Source organism: Mustelus asterias, chromosome 14 (genome assembly GCF_964213995.1).
Source record: "Mustelus asterias chromosome 14, sMusAst1.hap1.1, whole genome shotgun sequence".
Lineage (NCBI taxonomy): Eukaryota > Metazoa > Chordata > Chondrichthyes > Carcharhiniformes > Triakidae > Mustelus > Mustelus asterias.
Window position 1 is genome coordinate 1,657,858 of NC_135814.1, and position 14,489 is coordinate 1,672,346.

At 49.0% G+C, this 14,489-nt stretch overlaps 2 protein-coding genes across 2 annotated transcripts in view; both read right to left on the reverse strand.

Annotated features, from left to right (window-relative positions):
• The window catches only part of LOC144503448 (natural resistance-associated macrophage protein 1-like), a 432,123-nt gene that overhangs the window by 107,290 nt on the left and 310,344 nt on the right, over positions 1 to 14,489 (reverse strand). The gene's annotated exons all lie outside the window — the stretch shown is intronic.
• The window catches only part of LOC144503459 (basic phospholipase A2 PA-12C-like), a 118,180-nt gene continuing 110,601 nt past the window's right edge, over positions 6,911 to 14,489 (reverse strand). The window contains exons 3-4 of the mRNA XM_078227791.1: positions 9,709 to 9,833; positions 6,911 to 7,967 (exon numbers count right to left, since the gene is read on the reverse strand). Coding sequence (XP_078083917.1) covers positions 7,840 to 7,967; positions 9,709 to 9,833 — 253 coding nt within the window. The 3' untranslated portion in view covers positions 6,911 to 7,839. The remainder of the gene's footprint in view (positions 7,968 to 9,708; positions 9,834 to 14,489) is intronic.

The following is a 14,489-nucleotide window of genomic DNA, read 5'->3' on the forward strand; positions in this document are numbered from 1 at the left end:
CTCTCACTGGGGTACAGTTCCACACACACTGACTCTCACTGGGATATAGTTCCACACACACTGACTCTCACTGGGATACAGTCCCACACACACTGACTCTCACTGGGGTACAGTTCCACACACACTGACTCTCACTGGGATACAGTTCCACACACTGACTCTCACTGGGATATAGTTCCACACACACTGACTCTCACTGGGATACAGTTCCACACACACTGACTCTCACTGGGATACAGTTGCATACACACACACACTCCCACCTCCCACTGTGCCCCAGACTCATTTAAATTAGGAACAAGAATAGTCCATACAGCCCTTTAAACCTGTTTCACTATTCAGTAAGATCATGGCTGGTTTGATTGTATCTCTGTCATGCTGTTTGCTGCTACCATATGTTCTATCATGTGTTCTTTCAATGTCATAATGAAGAGAGATTGTGACTCGTGTGATGAAACATGAAGCCTTTGTCATTAGTCTTCCATGAAGATAGGCTGTTTCCAGTGTGTCCTCTGTGGACTCTTCTCTCAGAGTCTATTACCAGGTGACTCGGCACATCATACCGTGGGCAGTGCCATTCTCTGGTCCCCCATTAAACTTTGCTTTGCTGAGCATATTTACATTACAATGGCATGTAGGACCATACTGTAGCAGTCTCAACTCCACATTCCTGTCAGTCCCCGATAATCCTCGATCCCTCGTCGATTAAACATCTGTGTGACACAGTCTTGAAAGGATTCACTGATCCTGCCTCCACTGCTCTCTGGGGAAGAGAATTCGAAAGATTACCAACTCAGAAAAGAAATGCCACCTCATCTTCTTATTTGGGAGAATGTTTATTTTGAAACTGACAAGATAAATCGTCCTCTCAGCATCTACACTCTCAAATCTCCTCCAGAGCTTATACGTATCAAGAAGATCCCTCTTTTTCTTACAATCTCCAATGGGTATCGCCTGCTTACCCTTTCCACATCAGAGAATACACCAAGAGAAACAAGGCATCGTGTGGTATAGCTACTGGAATTCTATTGATTTAAAAATCTATAAGGACTTCTGCCATTAGAAAAGAGAAGGTTAGCTTTGAGTGTTTTGGAGCCCTTTTAACATATTATTAACTGTGTGAAGCTATTCTTGTGTTCAAGCATAATTCTATATCATTTTCTTTATTTTAATAAATGCTCACTTTAATAGAAAAACATCATCATTATCTGGGGAAGTCATTTCCTGAGTTCAAAAAACCTCATAATGTACAAATTGCAAAATTATTTTAGTAGCTGTTTCATAGAAACTAGAAGCAGGAGTAGCCATTCAGCCCTTCGAGGCTGCTCCACCATTCATTTTGATCATGGCTGATCATTGAATTCAATATCCTGATTCCCCCCTTCCCCCCATATCCCCTGATCCCTTTAGCCCCAAGAGCGAAATCTAATTTCTTCCTGAAATCAGACAAGGTTTTGGCCTCAGCTACTTTCTGTGGGAGTGAATTCCACACATTCACCACCCTCTGGGTGAAGAAATTTCTCCTCGTCTCAGTTCTAAAAGGTTTACCCCTTATCCTCAAACTATGACCCCTCGTTCTGGACTCCCCCACCATCGGGAACATTCTTTCAGAATCTACCCTGTTGAAACCTGTTAGGATTTTATAAGTTTCTCTGAGATCCTCTCTCGCTCTTCTAAACTCCAGTGAAAATAATCCTAACGGACTTAACCTCTGCTCATATGACAGACCTGCCATCCCAGGATTCAGCCTGATAAACCTTCGCTGTACTCTCTCTATAGCAAAGGCATCCTTCCTCAGATAAGGACACCAAAACTGCACACAATACTCCAGGTGTGGCCTCACCAACACCCTATACAATTGCGGCAAAACATCCCTATCCCTATACTCAAACCCTCTTGTATGTTGTGAAGACCAACATACCATTTGCCTTCTTTCCTGCCTGCCGTACCTGCACACCTACTTTCAGCGACTGATGCATGAGGATTCCAAGGTCTCGTTGAATATCCATCTCTTTCAATTTACACCCATTCAAGTAATAATCTGCCTTCCTGTTATTGCTACTAAAGTGGATAGCCTCACATTTATCCACATTATACTGTATCTGCCGTGCAGATGCCCACACACTCAGCCTGTCCAAATCATGCTGAAGCATCTCTGCATCCTCCTCACAGCTCACCCTCCCACCCAACTTTGTATCATCTGCAAATTTGGAGATAATACATTCGGTTCCCTCTTCCAAATCATTAATATATAATGTGAACAGTTGGGGTCCGAGCCCAGATTCCTGCGGAACCCCACTAGGTACTGACTGCCAATCAGAAAAAGACCCATTTATGCCAACTCTTTGCTTCCTATCTGCTAACCAGCTTTCTATCCATCTTAAGACATTACCCATAATCCCATGTGCTTTAACTCTACATAGTAGCCTGATTTGATTTGATTTGATTTATTATTGTCACATGTATTAACATACAGTGAAAAGTATTGTTTCTTGCGCGCTATACAGACAATGCATACCGTTCATAGAGAGGGAAACAAGAGAGTGCAGAATGTAGTGTTATAATCATAGCTAGCGTGTAGAGAAGGATCAACTAAATGCAAAGTAGATACATTCAAAAGTATGACAGTAGCAGGGAAGAAACTGTTCTTGAGTCGGTTGGTACGTGACCTCAGACTTTTTAGTATCTTTTTCCTGACGGAAGAAGGTGGAAGAGAGAATGTTCGGGGTGCGTGGGGTCCTTGATTATGCTGGCTGCTTTGCCGAGGCAGCGTGAAGTGTAGACAGAGTCAATGGATAGGAGGCTGGTTTGCGTGATGGATTGGGCTACATTCACGGGCTTATTCATTCAAGAGCGAGGTTCCTGATGCTGCCATGTGTGAGGACCCACATTTCGAAAAAGTCTCCCCAGAATTACTGGTAAGCGAACCCATTCTGCCTCTGCTTTTACTGTTTATTTTGACTCGTTTTGCAGTCGATTCACTGGTTTATACTTTTTGCTGGTTTCCCACCTCCGACTCTGTTCTCTCCAAGGTCATGGTCGAGAGAGAAGAAAAGTTAGAATCAGTTTGGAGTTTTTCTTTGAATTTTAGAAATTAATTGTTACTCCTAACCTTTGCTGGTAGCCGATTCCCGCAGCCTGTTTTACTGTAATCTAACCAATGTTGGTGTGATCTTCTGGAAAGTGTTCCTTGATGCCAGGTCCAACTCTGAGCTGGTTTTTGTTTTGACAATTTGTAGGAAAACGCTCCTCGTCGCCAGTTTGAGATAAACTGGTCTTTGTTAATGACCTTGCTGGAAAATTCACCTCGTCGCCAGTTTTTATCTTTTACTGTTCTATATTAACAGCTCACTGCCACAGCAAGAAGAAAGAATGAAATGTTTACCATATGGTGGGTTATTTAATCAGTTAATAGAGCTTTATTCGATGGGTATTGCTGTTTACAGTCCAGGATAGAAGAGAGAGAGAAATATCTCAAATGCCTCTGATGATGTCACTATACTAATCACACAGAGATGTGTTGGTTAATAATATCTAATATTACCATACTTATTCCATCTCAAATTAATTGTTTCACTGAGACTCCACCAGCTCTGAAGAGTCATTCAGTCTCAGAACATTAACTCTGTTTCTCCCTTCACAGATGCTGCCAGACCTGCTGAGGTTTTCCAGCATTTTCTGTTTTTATTTCAGATTTCCAGCATAGACCAAAGAACAATACAGCACAGCAACAGGCCCTTTGGCCCTCCAAGCCTGCGCCGACCACATTGTCCTATCTCGACCAACCGCTTATTCCCCTCGATTCCCCATTTGTTCATGTGTCTATCCGGATAAGTCTTAAATAGAAAAAAAACGACAGCACCAACAGGCCCTTCGGCCCACAAGTTGCGCCGGTCATGTCCCTACCTACCTAGGCTTATATATAGGCTTACCTATAATCCTCAATCCTATTAAGTCCCATGTACTCATCCAGAAGTAGACCCTATCGAGTTTGCCTCCACCACCACTGACGGCAGCCGATTCCACTCGCCCACCACCCTCTGTGGTTAATGTGGCTTGTGTGGCTAATGTGTCTGCCTCAATCACCTCACTTGGCATTCCAGGCCCCCACCACCCTCTGTGTGAAAAACTTCCCCCGCACATCTCCACTGAACCTTTCCCCCCTCATCTTGAACTTGTGCCCCCTTGTCATTGTCATTTCTGCCCTGGGAAAAAAGCTTCCAACTGTTCACCCTATCTATACTTCTCATTATTTTATAAACTTTTATCAGGTCGAACCTCAGCCTCCGTCTTTCCAGGGAGAACAATCCCAGTTTATTCAATCTCTCCTCATAGCTAATACCCTCCATACCAGGCAACATCCTGGTGAACCTTTTCTGCACTCCCTCCAAAGCGTCCACGTCCTTCTAATAGTGTAATGACCAGAATTGGACACAGTTTTCCAAATGTGGCCTAACCAATGTTTTATACAACTGTAACATAATTTGCCAACTTTTATACTCGATGCCCCGGCCGATGAAGACAAGCATTCCATATGCTTTCTTCACCACCTTTTCCACCTGTGCTGCCACTTATAAGGATCAGTGGACCGGTACTCCCAGATCTCTCTGTGTGTCTATGCTCCTGATTGTTCAACCATTTATTTTATAGCTCCCACCTGAATTGGATCGACCAAAATGCATCACCTCGCATTTGTCCAGATTAAATTCCATCTGCCATTTCTCCGCTCATTTTTCCAGCCTATCTCTATCCTGCTGTATCCTCTGACAATCTTCATCACAATCTGCAACTCCCGCCAATCTTAGTATCATCTGCAAACTTGCTAATCAGACCAGCTATGTTTTCTTCTAAGACATTTATATATATTACAAACAGCAGAGGTCCCAGCACTGATCCCTGCGGAACACCACTAGTTACAGACCTCCATTCAGAAAAACACCCTTCCAACGCTACCCTCTGTCTTTTATGGCCATGATGTGGAGATGCCGGCGTTGGACTGGCGTAAACACAGTAAGAAATCTAACAACACCAGGTTAACACCAGAGGCAGAACTCCCAACCACCTGACGAAGGAACAGCCTGTTCCGAAAGCCAGTGGCTTTTGCTACCAAATAAACCTGTTGGACTTTAACCTGGTGTTGTGAGACTTCTTTCAATGACCAAGCCAGTTCTGAATCCATCTAGCTGGTTCACCCCTGACCCTGTGAGATTTAATCTTCTGCACCAGCCTGCCATGAGGGACCTTGTCAAATGCTTTACTAAATCATGTAGACAACATCCAAGCTTTGCAGTATTTTGCTTTTATTTATTACTGCTCTTGTTGTGCTGGAGAAACACTGGATATGGGACAAAGAGGTAAACAAGCTCATGCTCATCTGCCATGATCTATTGAATAATGCAGCAGCGTGGAAGGGCTGAATGGCCTCCTCCTGTTCCTGTGGAATGGACTCGAGGGGCTGATGTCTCAAACTGCTCCTTCCCTCGGTTCAGTTGGATTGTCAGACGGAAGCTTCCAGGTTGTGTAGAGCTGTCTGAAGCTGTCCACATGGATACACAGCATCTTCCTGTCTGACATTCATTCCAGGAGAGGATTTCAGCGAGGGTTTCGGCGAGGGTTTCGGTGAGGGTTTCGGCCCGGGTTTCGGTGAGGATTTCGGCGAGGGTTTCGGTGAGGGTTTCGGCGAGGGTTTCGGCGCGGGTTTCGGTGAGGGTTTCGGCGAAGGTTTCAGCGAGGGTTTTGGTGTGAGGGTTTTGGTGCGAGGGTTTTGGCGAGGGTTTTGGCGAGGGTTTCGTGGTGAGGGTTTTGGCGAGGGTTTCGTGGTGAGGGTTTCGGCGAAGGTTTCGGCGAGGGTTTCGGCTAGGGTTTCGGCGAGGGATTTGGCAAGGGTTTCGGTGAGGGTTTCGGCGAGGGTTTTGGTGTGAGGGTTTTGGTGTGAGGGTTTTGGCGAGGGTTTCGGCGAGGGTTTTGGTGTGAGGGTTTTGGTGTGAGGGTTTTGGTGTGAGGGTTTTGGCGAGGGTTTCGGCGAGGGTTTTGGTGTGAGGGTTTTGGTGTGAGGGTTTTGGTGTGAGGGTTTTGGCGAGGGTTTCGGCGAGGGTTTTGGCGAGGGTTTCGGCGAGGGTTTCGGCGCGAGGGTTTCGGCGAGGGTTTCGGCGAGGGTTTCGGCGAGGGTTTCAGTGTGAGGGTTTCGGTGTGAGGGTTTCGGTGTGAGGGTTTCGGCAAGGGTTTCGGCGAGGGTTTCGGCGAGGGTTTCGGCGAGGGTTTCGGCGAGGGTTTCGGCGAGGGTTTCAGTGTGAGGGCTTCGGCGAGGGTTTCGGTGTGAGGGCTTCGGCGAGGGTTTCGGCGAAGGTTTCGGCGAGGGTTTCGGCGAGGGTTTCAGTGTGAGGGTTTCGGTGTGAGGGTTTCAGCAAGGGTTTCGGCGAGGGTTTCGGCGAGGGTTTCGGCGAGGGTTTCGGCGAGGATTTCGGCGAGGGTTTCGGCGAGGGTTTCAGTGTGAGGGCTTCGGCGAGGGTTTCGGCGCGAGGGTTTTGGCGAGGGTTTCGGCGAGGGTTTCGGCGAGGGTTTCGGCGAGGGTTTCAGTGTGAGGGTTTCGGTGTGAGGGTTTCGGCAAGGGTTTCGGCGAGGGTTTCGGCGAGGGTTTCGGCGAGGGTTTCGGCGAGGGATTCGGCGAGGGTTTCAGTGTGAGGGCTTCGGCGAGGGTTTCGGTGTGAGGGCTTCGGCGAGGGTTTCGGCGAAGGTTTCGGCGAGGGTTTCGGCGAGGGTTTCGGCGAGGGTTTCGGCGAGGGTTTCGGCGAGGGTTTCGGCGAGGGTTTCGGCGCGAGGGTTCTGAAGAGACAACGACTGATCCGTTACTAATCTCAGGCCAGCCAATGAGGAGACAGATGCAGCAGAAAATCAGACAGAGAATCTCACTGTCGATATCACCTTTAATCTTGCTTTACAGTTTAGAAAGACAACCCACATTGATTGACAAGGCGCAGAGTCAGAGGGATCACAGGAAGCTGAGGGTTACATTGGTAACAGACTTGAACTGAAAAAAGACAGAAATTCACCATTTACTGAGTTTAAATCTTGCTCCAAAATGTGACGACAGGCTTAATTCCCTGAAAAATAGACTTCTAGGATATGGGCAGAGGGTGGGATTGAGGGGTATGGGCAGAGGGTGGGATTGAGGGATATGGGGAGAGGGTGGGATTGAGGGATATGGGCAGAGGGTGGGATTGAGGGATATGGGGAGAGGCTGGGATTGAGGGATATGGGGAGAGGGTGGGATTGAGGGATGTGGGGAGAGGATGGGATTGAGGATATGGGGAGAGGGTGGGATTGAGGGATATGGGCAGAGGGTGGGATTGAGGGATATGGGCAGAGGGTGGGATTGAGGGATATGGGGAGAGGGTGGGATTGAGGGATATGGGGAGAGGGTGGGATTGAGGGATGTGGGGAGAGGATGGGATTGAGGATATGGGGAGAGGGTGGGATTTAGGGATATGGGGAGAGGGTGGGATTGAGGGATATGGGGAGAGGGTGGGATTTAGGGATATGGGGAGAGGATGGGATTGAGGATATGGGGAGAGGGTGGGATTTAGGGATATGGGGAGAGGGTGGGATTTAGGGATATGGGGAGAGGGTGGGATTGAGGGATATGGGGAGAGGATGGGATTGAGGATATGGGGAGAGGGTGGGATTTAGGGATATGGGGAGAGGATGGGATTGAGGATATGGGGAGAGGGTGGGATTTAGGGATATGGGGAGAGGGTGGGATTTAGGGATATGGGGAGAGGGTGGGATATTCTGGCTGCTTTGCCGAGTTGCGCCAGGTTGCGATCAGCTTGCACTGTCTGATCAAGGTTTACACCTCTCCGCTTTGTTGATTCCCTTCAGCTCAGGATCATATTTGGCTTTGGAGAAACAATCCACCAAATGTTTATCACACGTGCAAATCGCTCGGCTACAGGTGTCCTTCCGATCGGCTGGTGAGAGAATCAGGGAACACGGTAATGAATTTTACAAAGATCAGGAGGATCTATTCATCTTTCTGTTACCCACAAACTATCCATCGCCCTCCCAATCAGCCTCCAAAACTCAACCCTTCATCAACCACAGTCCCTCAAAAACCCGACTGCCTCATTCCACCCAGCGAGAGGACTGTGTCCAATACTAGGCTCCACACTTTAGGAAGGATGCCCAGGCCTTGGAGAGGGGGCAGAGGGAGATTTACTGGAATTTTCCCAGGGATGAGGGACTTCAGTTACTGTGGAGAGACTGGAGACACCGGGATTGTTCTCCTTGGAGCAGAGACGGTTAAGGAGTGATTTAACTGAGGTGTTCAAAATCAGAAAGGGTTTGAATAGGTCAACAAGGAGAAACTTGTTAGCAGTAACTGGGAGAAGGGGTTACCAGAGGGAGAGAGATTGAACTGAATCAGGAACAGAAGCAGAGGGAGAGATATGGAGTTTCACACAGCGAGTTGTTGTGATCTGGAAGGCGCTGCCTATCAGAGCAGTGGAAGCAGATTCAACAGGAACTTTCAGAGGGGAAATGGATAAAGAGTTGAAGGAGGAAATGTACATGGTGTGAGGGGACAGAAGACTGAGTACATACAAATATCTGAATTAGGAGCAGGAGTAGGCCACTCGGCCCCTCGAGCCTGCTCCCCCATTCAATGGGATCATGGCTGATCTGATTGTAACCTCAACCGCACATTCCTGCTGACCCCTCAATAACCTTTCACCCTGATAACCTTTCACCCCGATAACTTTTCACCCCCGGTAACCTTTCACCCCCGATAATCTTTCACCCCCTTGTTAATCAAGAATCTATCTCGCTCTGCCGTAAAAAACATTCAAAGACTCTGCTCCCACCGCCTTTTCAGGAAGAGAGTTCCAGAGACTCACCACCCTCTGAGTGAAACACAGGTTTCCTCAACTCCACCCGAAGTCAGTGACCTCTTATTTTAAAACAGTTCTCGATTCTCCCACAAGAGGAATCATCCTTTCCACACCCACCCTGTCGATATCCCTCAGCATCTTAAAGGTTTCAATCAAGTCGCCTCTTACTCTTCTAAACTCCAGAGGACACAAGCCTCGCCTCTCCCCCTTTCCTCAGAAGACAACCCGCCTATCCCAGATATTAGTCACATAAACCTTCCCTGACCTGCTTCCAACATATTAATATTTTCCCATCAATAAGGACACCAATACAGTATATGGTGCTCCAAATGTGGGACGAACTGGATCAATCTTTCAAAGAGCTAACACGGGATGTGATGGGCTGAACAGTCTCCAGTTTTACCAAATTCTATAGTTCCATGAAGTGTCATTGGAACAGACGAGAGGAGATAAAGATGAAAAGGAGGGTTTAAAGACAGCGAGGGTTATCCCACATTTTGACCAATCAGTAGGGAGAGACCCAGGTTATCAGGTAGGTTTGGAGGAATGTTTCCACACAGAGAGTTCCGGAAAGGTTTCACTGAAAGCATCTGCTGACACAGAGAGACAAAGATCAAGTTACAAGCAAATTGGATAAGAGTTTGAAAAGGCTGGTGACTAAAGTTCACCTGAAAGTGGCAAAGAGATGGGTTCAGAATGGAGAGATCAGCTCCGAGGAGCCAGTATGGGCAGGATGGACAGAGTGGCCTCCAATCCCATGAAACGTTTTTCTAAGTGCCCCGTGTACATCATCCATTGATCTCCCAATTTGCGATTCACTTACTACAGGTCAGGTAGCTGCCGTGATTACACCTCCAGGAATACTGCGTCCAGTAAGGATACTCATACCAGCTGCACAGCCCCTCGGAATCAATCTTCCCGTAACAAACATCATGCTGCCAGCAACAGCTGAGGGAGAGAGAGAGAGACAGTCAGCAAAGCGATGGTGAGGAACAAGCAAGAAAATGACACAGAGAATATCTCCCAAATCAAGGAGGCAAGGAATTGTCAGAGGGTCAGTTCTGAGGGAGTGCCGCACTGTCAGAGGGTCAGTACTGAGGGAGTGCCGCACTGTCAGAGGGTCAGTACTGAGAGAGTGCCGCACTGTCAGAGGGTCAGTACTGAGGGAGTGCTGCACTGTCAGAGAGTCAGTACTGAGGGAGTGCCGCACTGTCAGAGGGTCAGTACTGAGGGAGTGCTGCACTGTCAGAGAGTCAGTACTGAGGGAGTGCCGCACTGTCAGAGGGTCAGTACTGGGGGAGTGCTGCACTGTCAGAGGGTCAGTGCTGAGGGAGTGCCGCACTGTCAGAGAGTCAGTACTGAGGGAGTGCTGCACTGTCAGAGGGTCAGTACTGAGGGAGTGCCGCACTGTCAGAGGACCAGTACTGAGGGAGTGCTGCACTGTCAGAGGGTCAGTGCTGAGGGAGTGCCGCACTGTCAGAGAGTCAGTACTGAGGGAGTGCTGCACTGTCAGAGGGTCAGTACTGAGGGAGTGCCGCACTGTCAGAGGACCAGTACTGAGGGAGTACTGCACTGTCAGAGGGTCAGTACTGAGGGAGTGCCGCACTGTCAGAGGACCAGTACTGAGGGAGTGCCGGACTGTCAGAGGGTCATTGCTGAGGGAGTGCCGCACTGTCAGAGGACCAGTACTGAGGGAGTGCTGCACTGTCAGAGGACCAGTACTGAGGGAGTGCTGCACTGTCAGAGGACCAGTACTGAGGGAGTGCTGCACTGTCAGAGAGTCAGTGCTGAGGGAGTGCCGGACTGTCAGAGGGTCAGTACTGAGGGAGTGCCGCACTATCAGAGGGCCAGTACTGAGGGAGTGTCGCACTGTCAGAGGGTCAGTACTGAGGGAGTGTCGCACTGTCAGAGGGTCAGTGCTGAGGGAGTGCCGGACTGTCAGAGAGTCAGTGCTGAGGGAGTGCCGCACTGTCAGAGTGTCAGTACTGAGGGAGTGTCGCACTGTCAGAGGGTCAGTGCTGAGGGAGTGCCGGACTGTCAGAGGGTCAGTGCTGAGGGAATGCCGGACTGTCAGAGAGTCAGTGCTGAGGGAGTGCTGCACTGTCAGAGGGTCAGTGCTGAGGGAGTGCCGCACTGACAGAGGGTCAGTGCTGAGGGAGTGCCGCACTGTCAGAGGGTCAGTACTGAGGGAGTGCCGCACTGTCAGAGGACCAGTACTGAGGGAGTGCCGCACTGTCAGAGAGTCAGTGCTGAGGGAGTGCCGCACTGTCAGAGGGTCAGGACTGAGGGAGTGCTGCACTGTCAGAGGGTCAGTACTGAGGGAGTGCCGCACTGTCAGAGGACCAGTACTGAGGGAGTGCTGCACTGTCAGAGGGTCAGTACTGAGGGAGTGCCGCACTGTCAGAGGACCAGTACTGAGGGAGTGCCGCACTGTCAGAGGGTCAGTACTGAGGGAGTGCCGCACTGACAGAGGGTCAGTACTGAGGGAGTGCCGCACTGTCAGAGGGTCAGTACTGAGGGAGTGCCGCACTGTCAGAGGGTCAGTACTGAGGGAGTGCCACACTGTCAGAGGGTCAGTACTGAGGGAGTGCCGCACTGTCAGAGGGTCAGTGCTGAGGGACTGCTGCACTGTCAGAGGGTCAGTACTGAGGGAGTGGCCTAGTGGTATCATCACTAGATTATTAATCCAGAAACTCAAAGTTTATTTGTTAGTCACAAGTAAGGCTTACATTAACACTGCAATGAAGTTACTGTGAAATTCCCCTAGTCACCACAGTCCAGCGCCTGTTCGGGTCAATGCACCCTAACCAGCACGTCTTTCGGACGGTGGGAGGAAACCGGAGCACCCGGAGGAAACCCACGCAGACCCGGGGAGGATGTGCAAACTCCACACAGACTGTGACCCAAGCCGGGAATCAAATCCGGGTCCCTGGCGCTGTGATGCAGCAGTGCTAACCACTGTGCCACCGTGCCGCCTCAGCTAATGTTCTGGGGACCTGGATTCGAATCCCATCACGGCAGACGGGGAAATTTGAATTCAATAAAAATATCTGGAATTAAGAATCTACTGATGACCATGAAACCATTGTCGATTGTCGGAAAAACCCTTTGGTTCACTAATGTCCTTTAGGGAAGGAAATCTGCCGCCCTTACCCAGTCTGGCCTACATGTGACTCCAGAGCCACAGCAATGTGGGTGACTCTTAACTGCCCCTGAAGTGGCCGAGCGAGACACTCAGTTCAGGGGTAATTACTGATGGGCAGTAACTGCTGCCCAGACAGAGATGCCCATGTCCCACAGATGAGTAAAAAAGTACAGACAGTGCTGTTTGAATCCGCACTGGAAACCAACCCAGAGTGCCAACACTGCCCCCATGCGGACAGAAGCTGATACTGCAGGGTTAATGACCAGGACCCAGGGGAAGGGCCCAGTCCCACAGGACAGGACCCCAGGGGAAAGGCCCAGTCCCATAGGACAGGACCCCGGGGGAAAGGCCCAGTCCCACAGGACAGGAGCCCAGGGGAAGGACCCAGTCCCACAGGACAGGAGCCCAGGGGAAGGACCCAGTCCCACAGGACAGGAGCCCAGGGAAAGGGCCCAGTCCCACAGGACAGGAGCCCAGGGGAAGGGTATCCATCAACCCTCCCCCACCCACCCACACACACACCCACACGCACATATTCTCACAATCACTGTACCTTCCTCAACAACAGCTTGTATTTATATTGAGCATTCAATGTAGTTAAAAGAACATTCCTCAGGAATATTGTAAACTCCAGTCTGACACTGAGCTGCAGGAAATTTTGGTGATGAATCTTGTCAGTGTGGCATTTTTAAAGGAGTGTCTTAAAGGAGGAAGTGAGTTAGACAGAGACAGAGAGTGACAGAGAGGGAATCCAAGTGTGGGCCCAGGCAGCTGAAGGCTCAGAGCCGACACGGAGGGTTAGATTTGGGGAGAAACAAGAGGCCTGAATGTGAGGAGTGCAGGGATGTGAGAGAAATGTGGAGCTGGAGGAGATCACAGAGAAAGGGAGCGGTGACTCCCTCAGGAAGGAGGTGCTGGAAGTCTTAAAACGCATCAAGGTAGATAAATCCCCGGGACCTGATGAAGTGTATCCCAGGACATTGTGGGAGGCTAGGGAGGAAATTGTGGGTCCCCTAGCCGAGATATTTGAATCATCGATAGTCACGGGTGAAGTGCCTGAAGATTGGAGAGTGGCAAATGTTGTGCCTTTGTTTAAAAAGGGCTGCAGGGAAAAGCCTGGGAACTACAGGCCAGTTAGCCTCACATCTGTGGTGGGTAAATTGTTGGAAGGTATTTTGAGAGACAGGATCTACAGGCATTTAGAGAAGCAAGGACTGATTAGGGACAGTCAGCATGGCTTTGTGAGTGGAAAATCATGTCTCACAAATTTGATTGAGTTTTTTGAAGGGGTAACCAAGAAGGTAGATGAGGGCAGTGCAGTTGATGTTGTCCACATGGACTTTAGCAAGGCCTTTGACAAGGTACCGCATGGTAGGTTGTTGCATAAAGTTAAATCTCATGGGATCCAGGGTGAGGTTTCTAAATGGATACAAAATTGGCTTCTTGACAGAAGCCAGAGGGTTGTAGAGGGTTGTTTTTCAAACTGGAGGCCTGTGGCCAGCGGTGTGCCTCAGGGATCAGTGCTGGGCCCACTGTTATTTGTCATTTATATTCATGATTTGGATGGGAATATAGAGGGCATGGTTAGTAAGTTTGCAGATGACACCAAGATTGGTGGCATGGTGGACAGTGAGGAAAGTTATCTCCAATTGCAACGGGATCTTGATCAATTGGGCCAGTGGGCTGACGAATGGCAGATGGAGTTTAATTTAGATAAATGTGAGGTGATGCATTTTGGTAGATTGAACCAGGGCAGGACTTACTCAGTTAATGGTTGGGCGTTGGGGACAGTTACAGAACAAAGAGATCTAGGGGTACATGTTCATAGCTCCTTGAAAGTGGAGTCACAGGTGGACAGAGTGGTGAAGAAGGCAGTCGGCATGCTTGGTTTCATTGGTCAGAACATTGAATATAGGAGTTGGGACATCTTGTTGAAGTTGTACAAGACATTGGTAAGGCCACACTTGGAATACTGTGTGCAGTTCTGGTCACCCTATTATAGAAAGGATATTATTAAACTAGAAAGAGTGCAGAAAAGATTTACTGGGATGCTACTGGGACTTGATGGATTGAGTTATAAGGAGGGGCTGAATAGACTGGGACTTTTTTCTCTGGAGCGTAGGAGGCTGAGGGGTGACCTTATAGAGGTCTATAAAATAATGAGGGGCATAGACAAGGTAGATAATCAATATCTTTTCCCAAAGGTAGGGGAGTCTAAAACTAGAGGGCATAGGTTTAAGGTGAGAGGGGAGAGATACAAAAGTGTCCAGAGGGGCAATTTTTCCACACAGAGGGTGGTGAGTGTCTGGAACAAGCTGTCAGAGGTAGTAGTAGAGGCGGGTACAATTTTATATTTTAAAAAGCATTTAGATAGTTACATGGGTACGATGGGTATCGAGGGATATGGGCCAAATGCGGGCAATTGGGATTAGCTTAGGGGTTTAAAAAAAAAGGCGGCA